Below are 15,846 nucleotides of genomic sequence, written 5' to 3' on the forward strand. Positions count from 1 at the left end.
GCCAATTTAGGCATTCCCTGCAATTAATGTCTGAACTTCATTTGCAATTCAGTCAATCTCTTTTCAGTTTAGTTTTAAGAACATAGATAAATTATTGTCTTACCCTGTTGAAAAAGAGTGGCCTAAACGCAGTACATGAAATACTGTGCATACTGCTACATTCATTCTATAAAATGTTTAGACATTAATTAAACATTGTTTTTGCCTTATTTAGTATGTCACTGTCAATTTGTAACTAGATGCTTGTATTTCTCCATTTTTCGCATGCTATTCATGTATAATTAACATGGCAATACAAGAGAATAAAGTTATTCCGCGGTGCGTCTTTAGACACTAGCTGTCACATCTTTTCTCTGATTTTCATAACACCTGGCCAGAATGCTTATCGTTAACAAATCTATATACAGTCTGAAACTGGGAATCTGCTGTCAAAATCTAGGCTACTGGGTCAAACCTGAAGAGCAGTTTAGGAGATGCGGGAACAATATTTATTATCGTCAGACTGAATGTCAGTTACTAAATAGAATACCGGAACAAAAGGACAGCCAACACTGTCACAGTCACTGTTTGAATTGATTTTTATGTTTCAAAACACTTTTGTACATGATGTTGATATATTTTTTTTAAAAAAACGTGGACATGTTGATGTCATGCGCGATTTCTGACAGAGACGCCTATTTCTGACAGAGTCGCCTATTTCTGACAGAGACGCCTATTTCTGACAGGCCTATTTCTGACAGAGTCGCCTATTTCTGACAGAGACGCCTATTTCTGACAAGAATAAAAGTCAGAAACGCTTTTCATATGTGTTTAATTTTATAAAAGTCAGACAACTTTGAAGAAATGGTGATTCAAGAATTTGTAATCGACTTCACCATGTAATTAAAAACTAATTATATACACTTTTGAAAATACATGCTATGGATTTTGTATAACATTAATTAGAACACGAGCTCAACCTGCACGACAATGGTCTCTCATCAGGTAACACAAACGAAACTACTTTTTTGGTCGTACACTGTATATAATTAACAATTAAAATGTGTATCAAAATATTTGCATACAAGTTGGAAGAATGAAATAATTGCCATGAATTGATGCTGTGTTTTGAATTTTCTTGAGTGTATACTACTGTAATGCCTTCTGTGATAAAATAGTTAAAATATAAATATTGAGCTTCTAATACAATAGATAGCGGCAAGTGTTTCTGCCTTTGCGACCAGTGCAGACCAAGACCAGTCTGCACATTCACCAAGACCAGGCTGCACATCCGTGCAGACTGATAATGGTCTGCACAGTTCACTACTCGGTCAATGAATTTTCAAATAATAGATTGTACTTCCCAAATTGAATGAAAGACCAGTCCATTTTAGAAATTTAGCAGGGTAAAGGTTAAATGAACATTTATTTTTACATAGGGATATCAATTTGTGATAACTGATATAAATATTAGTTATGGTATCAATGCTAAAAATGTAAAACACGATTGATAATGTCTGTATTCTTATTTCATGTTATCAAAATTTTATCAAAATATGTTAGAACTTATCATCGTATCTCACATGAAATCAACCGACTTAACGCACTGTATCCTGTTATATGTACATGTTGTGATATAACTAACATCCTTGAGATTTAGCTTTATCTCAAGTATGTTATTTCAAAATGTAAAAAAAAAAATATGTTAACGTACATTTGATGTGTCCGCGAACGTCGACGAAAATAATGTGCATTCTTGCATACCAGACGAGGATTTCCGGTATTTTTACCGGTGCTGGAAAAATCCATCTTACACCCCGGGGTGTAAGATGACTCTCGTGCTGTAAATGACGTATTACGAACTACATATATGTAGAAGATTTATGTAGTGATTTATATTTTATTTAAAAAAACGGAATAAAAATTCAATACCTTGCGGTCCCTATTGGTTCCTGATAGTATATTTCTCGATTCAAATCACGTTATTTTATCAAAATCCATAACGTTACGCTGCAACTGATAACACACAAACCGGAACTAAACGCTTCATTGTTTTGAAACGTCATGACGTCTTTCTGTTTACGGCGTTGGTTACCCGCATTTTGTTTAAAATACACTGACTATAAAATAGTAGTTCTAAAAGAAAAGCCGTTCGATTGATTTTATTTTTATCAATTATTCTTGAAAATCGGTATGCAAGAAAAAGATTCGTCACTGGTTGTAGGTGCAGATGGAAATATCCGCTCTCGGGTAACTGTTTTAGGCGTAACTCGGCATGAGCTCGTTAACGCTAACAGTTACCTCGAGGCGGGTATTCCATCTGCACCTACAACCAGTGAAGAATCTTATAGTGTTTTACGCAAGGAATTTAAATTGGCTCATTTTAGCCTGTCGCACCACAGTAGAGATGACTTTATTTTTGCTCAGGTACTGTTTTGTTCGTAAGTTTTAATTGTTTTCTTTGACAAACATCCGGATTAACATCAAAATACAGTTGTTAGCTCGCCTGAGCACAAGGTGGTCATGACGATCTCCTGTGGTCGCCCTTTGCCCGCAAACCATCATCGTAGTGCGTCATCCGTCTTCATCAACAATTTTACTGTTAACACTCTGTAAGTAATATTTTTGTCCAATCTTAATGAAACGTACGTAGAATGATAAATCTTGGACGAGTTGAACACTGTATCATCTTTTTGGGCCACAAAACTACTTCATGAATAAATTAGAGAAAAAGCTTGTTGACATAACTCTCCATGAAATATGGTCAGAATGTTTCTCTATATATAATTTAGGCAAATTTAAGCTTGCAACTGGGTCATATGGAGCCTTAATATAGGTCACTAGCTTAAATCATAAAAAACTATAGTTAACACTTCACATAAACTTTGTCAGCATGTTTGTCTGTATAATCTAGACAAAGCTTGAATAGGTCATCTAGGGTCATAATATAGGGCACTAGGGTAAATACTTACTCTTAAAGAGGTCAGTTTTTACCTGACCTATATATTAACCCAAACTTAGAAGTTTGTCATTATGAATCGTATCACTCTTTGAAGGTGTGTCACCTGGGGGTAAAACACTAGGTCAGAATGTTTGGTATTTACAAAATCTACTTTTCAGAACTCGCTTATCTTGGGTTAAAGACATAGTCATTATGTCAAATTTTAGAAAACCCTTATTACCATCTCAGCAGGCAACATTTTCAACCCGATCGTTTTGACACATGATCGGAATGTCATTTCATATAAAATTAAAATCAAGTTTTATACTGTATCAATTAGGGTCAAAAATTGATTGTTTTCAATTTTTGCCCAATCTTTATGAAACTTGGTCGAGTGTTTGTCACAATAAAATCTAGGTCGAGTTTGATACTGGATGATCTTGGATAAAAAACTTGATCACTAAGTCCTGTCATAGTAAAAATGTTGTTAACAATATAGAAGCTATATTTTTCACCGGATTAACATGAATATTTTTCTTTCTGAAATCAATGTAATGTTTGGGACTTTGTCATCTAGAGTAAAACTAGATCACAAGTTCAAATCGTAGAAACTCCCTCTTAACACTGTAGATGCCATATTTTGTACCTTGGTAGTTGTCTTTATGAAATATTTGTCAAGATCGAAAATGGATCAAAACTAGGTCACTAGATCAAATCATAGAAAATCTTTCTAGAAACTCTAGCTTTAAGAATATTGTTAGAAATCGCTTCTCCAGTTTCATGGTTATTAGGCAGAAATCTTTCTTAGATGAATTTCTCCCGAAATTGTTACTTGTTTGAGCGGTGGAAGTAGGGTGATCGATTTAGGACGATGATGGAACTCTTTGTAAGAATAAAAAAAATGCCTCGAAATATCGAAACACCAGCAACGCAAAATGATCACTTATGATGGCTGAATTCTGTCATTTCTTTCTCGCGTTTTTGTCGCGTTCGAAGAACGCCAACACGACAAACTAGCGCACCAACACGAAAAACTAGTGTTGGCTAACGCGCCAACACGACAGATACTGTATTTGTCGTATCGGAATGCTAATTTGTCATTTTGGCATGTTGGCGTGTTTGAAGAACACACTAGAACGACAAATTAGCGCGCCAATACGCCAAGTTCCTTATTTATCACATTGGCGCGCTTATTTGTTGTTCTGGCATGTTAGCGCCCTTCGAACGCGCCAACACGCCAGAACAACAAAACTATTCTGGCTTTCTGGCTTGTTGGTCTTATTGGCGCGTTTGAAGGGCGCCAACACGCCAGAAATACAAATAAACGCGCCGATTGGACAACTCTGTCGTTCTGGCGTATTGGCGCTCTTCAAACGAAATGGCAGAAATCAGTCACCACCTAAGTTCATCTTAATTTTGTTTGCGACGAAACGCGTTGCAAGGCTGCATAAGATTGATTTAGGATTCTGGAATTTAAGAACATTCTCATCATGATCAAGGTCGTCATAACCATCATTCATCATCGTATCATCACTATCAGTTTCACCATCATTTTTATCATTATCACCTCAATCAATATCAACAGGATAATTTTGTATAGTACAAACATAGGAAAAGAATGCCAGATTGCCTCTGGTATCAGACAGGTTGTTATAGAAACAAGGAGGAAGAGCCAGCGTTTAAGAGTAAAAACCCATACATGTCCCTCCAAAACAGCGGGGGAAAAACGACACATCAATATATACATGGATGTATACATAAAGTATACGTACACAAACATTCACTGAAAAAATAGGCAAATGATGGCAAAACAAACAAGTAAATGGAATGGTCAGCGGCAATAATCTAGACTCAGTGGAATTTAAACTGGTTAATTGTTCACAAGCGCTCTCTCGTGTCCTCACTATGATCCAGAGATATAGGAAAATATATACAAGTTACCCCGTCACGTGAATTCCTAGCACCTGTAATGGTGGTAAAAAAGGGCAAGTCAATTCAGTTTAGAAGAAGTTCATTATTTGAAAAAAAGTAATATGTACAACAGAATTCTTTCTTGAAAGCAGAACAATGCATTTATATCACGTGGCCATAGAGTGCAGTAAATGTATAAATTACGTTTGAGATTTAAAGATGTGTTGTTTTCACCCAGGTAAATTGAAGTTGACAGCACGCCATACGTTGTCAATTTCAAATTTGGAAGTTACATTAGGGTCTCTTTTAAATGCAGTAACGTTTAGTTGGTTATTAATAATATTTATCAGCAAAAGCAAGTATCATCGAATCTATGCTACAAGCAGAAACATATGTATTGCCAAATTGTCTGTTGGTGTTCAGTAATGTAGTTCATTTTCTATAATGTACCTACGAAACTGTCAGTTGGTGTTTAGTAATTTTTTATAATGTACCTACTGCACACTAAATTGTGTCTGTCTTTACTATTTCAGTGGGAAAGGACGCATGCTGTATTCCAAGTGTACCGAGTATCTATTGCTCTCTACACATCAGCGTTCATTCTCTACATACTTTCAACAGGGATGAGCAATGATATGGCATATCTCACCACGTGGACATATCTGGTGCTGACCTTTTATTTTCTGTTTTCCGCTTTTAACGCAATCTTTTATACGTGCAGAGGACACGTGCGCCATCAGCATGAATCGGAGTCATTGGCGTTTGCAGAAAATAGATCCGGTGAACACACATATGATAGTATCGCACACGAAGAAATGGCTGACAGTGGCTATTTGCAGAAAATCAGCAGAAGTGAAATATCACCTACTATAGATGCTCATGACAATGTTAAAAATGGACATATGCCAAGTTATCTCAACCAGGAAGGCACCAGCCCAACAAATCATGATGTAATTACAATACCAATGAAAGCAGCATGGGTTCTTGGAAATACTTTGCAAGTGTTTGCAATAATTGTCAGTCTTGTGTACTTTATTGTCCTTTATCCTGCCATAGGTCACACGAGTTTCTGGGATATCAACTTGCATGGTGTTAACTCGTTTCTTGTCATAATTGACACGTGCATTTCTGCGAGACCAGTCCGTTTGTTTCACTTAATTCACCCTTACATTTACGGCGCGTGCTATGTTATATTCAGTGCCATCTACTGGAGTTTTGATCACGCGAATAATGTATTATATCCGGGTGTACTTGACTGGAACTATCCCGGAACTACTTTGATATGGGTCGCGGCTTTAACACTTGTTGTTGTCCCATTATTACAGTTAATATATTTCGGTGCATACCGTTTAAGATTGAATATTTACCATCGCTACAATGCTTAGATAAACTGAGAACTTTGAAATATTTGCTAGGGATTGGGTATGCGGAATAAGGTTGATGGAGGTTTGGCAAGCGGTTTGTTTGCGGCTGTACTGGACTCACATTTGTCCCGTTCTTCAGTGTTTTCTTGAAACTTTATACAATTATAGCTGATAAATAGAACTACAGCCTTGTTTTGCATTTTTATAAAACGTACTTCTTTGTCTACCTTTTGTGAAGTTTAATAAATGGAAATTAACAAACAAACATTAATACAGTGATGAACAGTTACATTGCCGTAGTCCTGAGAGTTTATAATATGGTGTGTGAATGGATGGGTGTGCGGGTAAAATCAGCAATCTTATATATATTTTCCTCAAACAACCGAAAAAACTTCCTCCCTTTGCAGAGGACTACAATACATTCTAAGTTATTTATCATTCATTGACTTATATAATGCTGCAAATAGATCTACCTTAACATATCTGACATGTGCAAGATATTCAAAAAAACATCTGACTAGATAGCTGTTATTATAGATAACGTCCAAAACGGCCGCCAAAATATCAAATCTCTGTTTATAAAGCTTAATGGATAAACCGTGGCTCTAAATGGCATGGTTCTTATAATGATGCACCAAATTGTACCTAAATAATGAAATTATTTGATACAGAGGACATTTCTGTCGGGCATCACTGATATTCAAAATGGGGTTGGTTGTCCTTTTCACTAAAAAAGTCGACAAAGAACACAGCATAGTTTAGAAGCTTCGTCGAAAATGTACAGTACCGATGTTGGTTGTTCTTCGGGGATTTTTACAATTGACGGAGAAGTACACGACATAGTTTGGATACTCCTCCAAGAATGAATATGGGAAGTAGAAGAACAGCCATATATGGTTGTATACAAAAAATGAATAGCACTCAGGGGGTGAACTACGGCTTTCCTAAAAAAATAATTAACAACCGACGACGAACACAAACAAGAGGGTCATTATGACCCTGGATCGCTCACCTGAGTAATATGAGCTACATATATCAAATGTCAAACTGATGCTAAAATATTAAGAAAATAGGTCAGTAAGTCACATTCATGGTCACTGAAAGTCAGTTTTAAGATCAGTGTGCAAAACTGTACATGTCACCCAAATTTCAAGGCTGTATCTTAAAAAAACAAGAAAGTAGGTCAGGGCAGGGCCTCTTTTCACCCCAGGGGCATAATTCAAACAATCTTGTTAGAAATCAATTAGGCAATTGCCACATACAAAATATCAAAGACCTTAGGCCTAGATATTTTAATTGTTTTCCTGTATAAGTCTATGTAAAACTTGGGACACCCTGGGTGGGGCCTCTTTTCAACTAAGGGGCATAATTTGAATAATCGTGGTATAGAGGACCACTTGGCAATGCAACATACCAAATATCAAAAGCCTAAGCCTTGCAGTTTCATACAAGAGGATTTTTAAAGTTTTTCCTATATAAATATAATTCAAAACTATGGACCCCCAGAGAAGGGCCTCTTTTCACCCCAGGGTAATAATATGAATAATCTTGGTAGAGGACCACAAGGCAATGCTACATACAAAACATCAAAGGCCTAGGTCTTATGGTTTCAGACAAGAAGATTTTTAAAGTTTTTCCCTTACAAGTCTATTTAAACCATGTGACCCTGGCATGTGTGGGGCAATATTTGACCCTAGAGGGATAATTTGAACTAACTTGGTAGAGGACCATTCGATGATGCCACATAGCAAATATCAAAGCCCTAGCTACTGTGGTTTTGGACAAGAAGATTTTTAAAGTTTTTCCTTTCGGTTGCCATGGTAACCAGAGTTCTGCATGGATTTCAATTCTTTGGCCAGTTTTTATAGGGGACACCCAAGGATCATTTCTTTGAAGTTTAGTGTAGATCTGCCAAGTGGTTTTGAAGAAGAAGATTTTTAAAATTTACAATATAGCCATATAGGGAAAATAAGCCCCGCCCCCTGGCAGCCATGTTTATACCGAAACAGAATGGCTTAGGCGATTTTGGTAGAGGGTCACCTAGAGATCATTTCTACAAAATATTTTTGAAATCCGGCTAACAGTTTCTGACATGAAGATTTTCAAAGTTTTTCCTTTTGGTTGTCATTGCAACCAGAGTTCTGGATGGAATTAAATTCTTTGGACAATTTTGAAAGGGGCCACCCAAGGATCATTGCTGTGAAGTTTGGTGTAAATCTGCCCGGTGGTTTTGAAGAAGAAGATTTTTTTACAAATTGTTGACACACGACGCACGACGGACGACGGACATCAAGCGGTCACAAAAGCTCACCTTGTCACTACGTGACAGGTGAGCTAAAAACAGGGAAATGTATAATATGCGGTTGGTTGTTTTTCGTTTCCTTACAAAAATCGACAGAGAACACAGCATAGTTTAGATATTTAGTCGAAAGATAATGGTGAGATGTGCAATACCGGTGTTGGTTGTTCTTCGTCCTTTTTTACAATCGGCGGAGAACGACACGATATAGTTTGGATACTCCAGCTCTCACAGTAAATAAGTGAAGTAGAAGAGTAGCCTTTATATGGTTATATAGTAAAAAAAATAATACAACAATTGACAGAGAACACACCATAGTTTTGATACTTCGTCGAAAAATCGCGGGGACATGTACAATACCGGTGTTGGTTGTTTTTCGTCTTTTTTTCCTACAATCGGTGGAGAAGAACACGACAAGGTCTTGAAACTCCTTTTCCAACAATATGGGAAGTAGAAGAACAGCCATTTATGATTATATAGGGAAAAATGAATAGTACTCCGGGGGTGAACTACGGCTTTCCATAGAAAACAACTGAAGCAGGAAATGTTCTTCCGAGTAACAATTTTTATAATTTAACGAGTTTGCCGCTGTTGTGAACGTTGGGTGGGGGAGGAGAGAGGATGTGGTTTATGACTGTACTGAAATCATATAAAAAAAAATGCCCCGTCCTTCTCTACATTTAAGAAAAAGTCTCTGACGTCACTGAAGCATACAATGACAGATGTGATATGTACAAACACCTTTACTCTGTCTTGAATAATGACAAAATTATTTCCCTTCTTGCAGTTAAAATCTTTACTCTTTTGAAATTGTTACACCAACAGTTTCGATTCTCAAATGTAACTTGATACTTTAATACAATAGCAGATGGTAAATAGCACCATAGAACTATAACTTTGTTTTTGCATCATATCTAAACTTACGTCCATATTTTATTTTGGTATAGTTTTTCATATTTTAGCTAATGCGTGGAATTTAACCAACGAAACTTATTTCATTTTTCGGCTGATAAGTGGAATTTAACCAACGAAACTTAATACAAAGATAAACAGCTACATTGGCGTAGCAGTATTCAAAATAAGGGAAATGAGGAGTGGGATGAGGAGTGAGGTGAGAAACTAACAACGCTATCCTATTGTTCCTCAAAATATTTGAACAGTCTAACAAAAAACTCTCTTCTTTATTTAAAGTTTTATAAAATTTGGGGTTCCCAATTTAATTTTTAGATGTCAGGCTTTTTTTAAAAATTTTAAAATTTATTTTTAACCCTTTTTCCCACCATTTTGTGATAAAATAACGCGGGGGGCCCAAAAAGGGCAAAAACCCTTTTCCCAACCCCCAACGAAAAAATTTATACCATACCGGAAAGGGGACTTTTCACTGTTTTTTGAATTTTTGTTGGGGGGCCCAAAGCAGTTTTATAATTTGGGGAAAACCCCTCCCCCCTGCATTCGGCTTTACCTTTTGATATGAATAATGGGGGGGCACATGTTCTTATTATTATTATTATAACACTATTTTCCCCTTTTTTCCGGCAGCAGGGCGGTTTTGTTTTCACCTTTTTTTCCGGGAAAAAATATCTGGGGTGAAGGTCATTTTAAAAATTTTTGGGGGATTTTAAAAGGTTATTTTTGGGATTGGGTGGTTGACTTTTTTTAAACGGGTTTCCCGGTTTTTTTTTTTTTTTTTTTTTTTTTTTTTTTTTTTTTTTTTTTTTTTTTTTCCGTTAGACCCCTTTGGGGAAATCCCTTTAAACGTCAATCAATTTCCCCCGGGTTATAAAACTGCGGCAGATTTCGACTACGTTCTGTCACTCTGTGGAGTTATCTCTCAAACGGTTTACAGCCCCAAACTGTTTCCCCTAGTCAACTCTTCCCCCAGTCAACTCCCCCCTTTTTGGGTCTTTTCGTACCCCTTGACGAAAAAAAAAAATTTGGTTCATTTCCCCCCCCATTTTTCGGCGCCCCTTTTTAGTCTTTTTTTTTAAACAATGCCCCTTGATTAGGTTTAATTATAATTATGATGAAAATAGGGGTTTTTTCTGAAAAATTTGTCCTAAAAAAAAAAAACATAAAATTTTTTACTTTAAAAACAAAAATTTTTTAATTTTGCTTTAAAATACTCGATTTTTTGTAAAAGAGCAGGGTGCTTAACGTTTCGTAGCTTTAAAGTGTACATCGAATAATGGGGCCGGGGATCTTTTTTAAAGTTTTCGCCCTCACACTTAAACTATGTAAGACAGTTTTTAATTTTTTAAAACCAAACTTTTTTTAAATGGGCCCTTTTTTTTTGGGGGTTCAATTTCATTTTTTAAAAATTCATGAGTCCCTTCCTTTTTCCCCCGTTTAATGTCCTTATTTTAATTTAAAAGTTAAAAAGTTTAAAAAATTTTACCAGTTTTTTAAAAATTAAAACGCTACTTATTTCCCAGAAAAATTTTAAATTTGGGACGCATTTCACAAACATTGCCAAAAAAAAAGAAAATTGATCTGAATACAAAAATAGTCAAGGGCTATATTTGTGGCAAAGTCGTGTGGTCCATCCTTTGACAATTACACAACAAATCCCCCCCAAAATGATTTAATTAAATATAAACCCAGCAAAAAAGTTTTATTGGGGGCATGGGCCACCCCTAATGATCGGTTTTGCTTTACGTACGAAAAAGCCAAAAACAGCGAACTATAAATTGTAAGATAATATTGGAAAACAAAATAGCAAAATTGTAGGAAAAATTAGTGTAAAACTAATAGCTAATTGTACAGATTTTATGTGAAACTTTTTGCAAAATTGTAAGAGCTAATTGTAGAGTTTTTAATTGGTGAAACAAAATAGCAAATTTGTAAGATATATATGTGAAACAACTAGCAAATTTGTAGAGAATTATAGTGCGAAACAAGAAAAGTCTGCCCTTTTGTTTTCCCCTTTTTTTTTGGGAAAATATAATTATCTGTGTTTTTTTTTTTTACCTGCTTTTTTGGGATTTTTCATAAAGGGACAAGGGTTAAAATGTCCCAAATTAAAATTCACCAAGTGTCTAAACGTAGTTTTAAAATTAAGAAATTTTAAGACACTTTAAGGGGCGCACAAAATATTAACGAAAGGATTTTTTTACATAATTTAACAAAATGAAATGGGGAAAATTTTTAAAAGGGGAATTCGGGTTGCACTTTTTCGGTTTGTCTCACAACCTCTTGAAGCTTCTATTTTTTGCCCAAGTAAGAAATTTTATTAAAATTCCATGTTTATTATTTAACTGTTTATAGCCCCGTCTTTTAAAAGGTTTAAAGCGTCAAACCACAGCCATTTTTGGGGGAAGTGAAAAAAAAAGTCGTTTTTGACAAAAAAGCAAAATTAAAACCCAAATTTAAAACATTATTTTTCCCGAAGCGGGTTTCAACATTTGTGGTCTTTAAATAAATGAGTCTTTACCCAAATTTTTCGTGAAAAAATTTCAATCCCAATGTAGTTGGTATTCTTTTTTTACCTACACATGAATTTGGGGGAATATTTTTAAAAGCCCTGAAATAACTGGAACTTTTTTTTAAAGCAAATAGGTCTCAAAAGCAAACATCATGTTAACCCATGAAAGTACCCGGGGTACCATACTTTGGGTTTTGGGGAATTTTAAAAATTTTTTGGGCCCTATACTTCTTTCAAAACATTGTTTTGCATAAAAAAAATAGATTTTTTGGCTACAGTACAGGTAAATAAGTTTTTATACAAATAAAAATTTTAAAAAAAACAACATTTTTTAACCTTTTTTGAGGGCAAGCCAAATTAAATTGCGTGTTCGGCACGTGCGTTACATCTGTCCCTTCGGGGAAAACCAATCGGCACTTGACCGGATTTCCCGGGAAAATCGGAGAAGCTGCTGCGACGTTTGAGGTAGCAGAGTGAGCCTTTTTTTCGGGTTTTCCCGAAAGGGTTGGCTTGAAACCGTTTTCCCCTTTAATTGGCAAAAATTTTCAAAAATTTTACAGAATTTGAAAGAAATAAAGCTTATTTTTGTCATCTAAAGTTTTTTTTCGTAAAATTCAAAAAAAATATCCAAAAATAGTTTGTCTAAGGGAGACAAATATAACGTTATTATTTCCAAAATCTATCCCTTTTGGGAACGTGGGTCTTTGCTGGTTTATGATTTTCCCGAAATTTCACCTTTTTAAGAAACACAGAATTTTAAAAACCAAACAGTTTTTACTTTTTGAGCACTTTGAGTTAAAGGGAACCCAAAAGCTTTTCCCCAAATTAAAAATTTATAAAAAAACCTTTTTATTTTTTTTTAAAAAGACAAAACACCTACATACGTTTTAAATTTAATTGTCAGTTTGGGAAAATATGGGTTTTTTTTGCCCAAAAGGAAAAAAAATTTGAAAATTTTAGTAAAAATTTTCAATTCATGTTCAATAAAGGGGTGGTGATACTTTTAAAACAAAATTGGAAGCAAAAAGATGTTCATTTAAAATATTTGAAATTCAGAGTTATGTGAATTTCTCTTTAAAATTTACCTCCCAGGGAAAAAACAACTTTAAATCAATAGAAACCAGTAAATTTTTATTTTGTTTAAAAACCATTTGCGAAACTAAAAACACTGTTTTTATTCTATGAAAATTTTTTATTTGCAGCGGGCCAAGGGACCCCGCATGCATTTGGGTGAATCCCCAAAATGGACCAAACAATTTTGTCTGTTAGGGTCCCTCCCTTCAAAAATTTCTTCCCTTTAATCCCAACGCTAAACATGTGAGAAAATTCGAAATATTCCAAAAACCGTACGAAAAGCTTTTTTTTTCTTTATTTTTTTTTTAAAGGGGAATTTAAATATGAAATTGTTCAAGAAAAAAACCAAAGTTTAAATAATGTGCTTTTAAAAAAGGATGGAGAAAATTTTAGCTTTTAACCCCAAAAATCCCAAAATATTTTTCCGGGACCAATCCCAAAATTTAATAATTTTCCCAAATATAATTTTCTTATTTTGATGGGGCATTTTTTTAAAAAAAACCCTTTCAAAACTCCCGGCGGAGTTGTTTCCCTTCTATTTTCAAAAAATTTCCATTTTCGGGTAAGGGTTTCATTGCGCAAAATTAAAAAAATTTATCTATTTTTTATCCCCAATTTCTTTTTTTTTATAGCATCAACTTCAAATTACAATGTGGCATTACGTTAATTTAAACACATCTAAAAGCACAAAAACTGAAAATTGCTTTTTTGGGAACACTAAACCCAAAACACACTACATGCAGTATTGGATGCGCATAATGCCATTTTAAAATATCCTCTCATACTTATTAGGCATTAAGGGAAAATTTAAACGCACACTTTTAAGGATTACTAGTTTTTTTTGGGGTTAGGGTTTTTGAAATCTTGGGGGAAATTTTTTTAATTTTAAAATGCAGGGACTTCTGCACCCAATTTTTTGGACGGTTTTTTTGAAAAATGTATTACCCACCAAAATTGAAAAATTTTTTAAATTTTTTTCTCCGCGAAAGGGTAACTTTTTTCTATTATTGTAAAAAAAACTTTTTTGCAAACGAAAATTTTCAAATGCGTAAATTGCTAAATGGTATTTGGGTATCTTTTTTAAATTTGGATTTTAAGATTGATAGTTTTAATTAAACCCAATAAAAATTTTTCAGAAACACCCAAAAGTTTATATTTAGCGAAAACTTTTTTTCTTTTGAGAAAAACTGATAACTTTTGTTCTGTTTCTGCTCCTTGATTTTCCCAATAAAAAAACTTCCCATTTAAAATTTTGGAACACAGAGTAACACGGGTGTCCTTTTTGTGCTAACAAATTTCCCCGATTTCCCAAATTGAGAAAATCGATTTTAAGGGACATACTATAATTTTGTTGGTTTGTTTTTTTTGAACGACGCCTCGTTGCCGTGAAAAGTTTTCTTGTGTAAATGACCCACCGCAAAAATTTAAAGGCATATGGGAATTTCTATTTTTTGATGGGGGAGGAAGACCCCAGGCCCCCCCGCGCATCATTTACAGGGGGCGGCCACCTAGGTAAAAACCACACCGACCTTCCTTCAGATCATTTTTAAAAAGCCCTTTTTGAAAACTTTTTTGTTAAAATTGTTAGCGGGGGTTTTTTCCCAACGTTAAAAAAAGGCCCCAGGGTAAATTTTTTAAAGGGGGGTAAATTTTTGAATTTTTACACCGGAACATACCAACTCTTGGGAGGGTAACCTTAGTTTAAAACTTGCATTGATTAATGTCTTTTAAAAATGTCTAAAAGGGTAGGCTTTTTTTTTGAACACAAACTGTAGTAAATTTTTTCCTTTTATGGGAAAAGGCATGTATAATCAAACATTTTTTAACCAATCATAGGGCATTTTTTCCCAAAAGTTTTAGGGCACCCCAAAGGCTGATAAAAAATTCATTAAAATTTTTCCTCTCTGCCCCCAGATATTTGTTTATATTCCCAGAAAAGAAGGCATATTGGGCCATCTAACTAGATAAAAGTATTTTCACACATAAATAAAACCCCCTCGATACCCAAAGGGTAGGGGTTTCCGTTTCGATTTCGGGAAAGGTCTGGCTTCGATCCCCGCCCCGCCCATACCAAAAAACGGGGAAAAATTTGGTACCAGTAGCTCCCTTGCCTGGTGCTCTAAATTAAAAGGGGGAAATCGGGCCCCTTTTCTCTCTTTCCCTCATGGCTAAAATTTCACAAATGGGGGGCCCGAGAGTAAAAAAATTATAATTTGGGAAACTTCCTTCACATCGCCCCAAAAACAATTTGTAAAAAAACCAAATAAATTAAAGAGAAAAACCCTAATGGTGGCTCATTGGGGCCCAAATTTTGTAGGGGGGTTTAAAGGGAAAATGCCCGGGTATTATTTCCCCTTCCTTTATTTGGTACTTAAATAATACATGAACATGGAAAAGTATATAGAAGGGTTCAGAAAAAGTTGGGGAATTTTAAAAAATTTACTAGTTTGAAAAAAAATTTTAAGGCCATCCCAAAATTTTGATTAATAGTTCTTGGGAAAAATTTTAAAAAAAATTGGGGCCCGACGAGCAAAAATTTTTTTTTTTCCAATTTTGTTTTTTTTTCGGGAGGGGGTTGCTTTTCCATGGAGCGAGGGGGTTTTTTTTTTTTTTTTTTTTTTTGCAGTTATATTATACATAAATTTAAAACATTTTTTTAAGAATAACACAGAATTTAAAAACTTTTACAGTGTGACTAAGACTTTTAGATATTTTTTCTGTAGGGTTTTAAAGCCCTACATGAATGATTTTCCCAAAAAAATTTCAAAAACTAAAACCACTGAACCCTTTTTGTTTTTTTTTTGTATTTATAATTACTGGGGGGATGAGTGTCTTATTTTAATTTTGATTGTTTACA

At 34.8% G+C, this 15,846-nt stretch overlaps 1 protein-coding gene across 1 annotated transcript; it reads left to right on the forward strand.

Moving 5' to 3' along the window:
• Positions 1-1,594: 1,594 nt before the first annotated feature.
• On the forward strand, positions 1,595-6,715 carry LOC128547667 (uncharacterized). Its single transcript, XM_053520736.1, has 3 exons — positions 1,595-1,731; positions 2,329-2,406; positions 5,365-6,715. The coding sequence occupies exons 1-3, from the start codon at positions 1,699-1,701 to the stop codon at positions 6,214-6,216; spliced, it is 963 nt and encodes a 320-aa protein (XP_053376711.1). The 5' UTR covers positions 1,595-1,698; the 3' UTR covers positions 6,217-6,715.
• The last annotated feature ends 9,131 nt before the right edge of the window (positions 6,716-15,846 follow it).

This window comes from Mercenaria mercenaria, chromosome 13, assembly GCF_021730395.1.
Source record: "Mercenaria mercenaria strain notata chromosome 13, MADL_Memer_1, whole genome shotgun sequence".
NCBI lineage: Eukaryota > Metazoa > Mollusca > Bivalvia > Venerida > Veneridae > Mercenaria > Mercenaria mercenaria.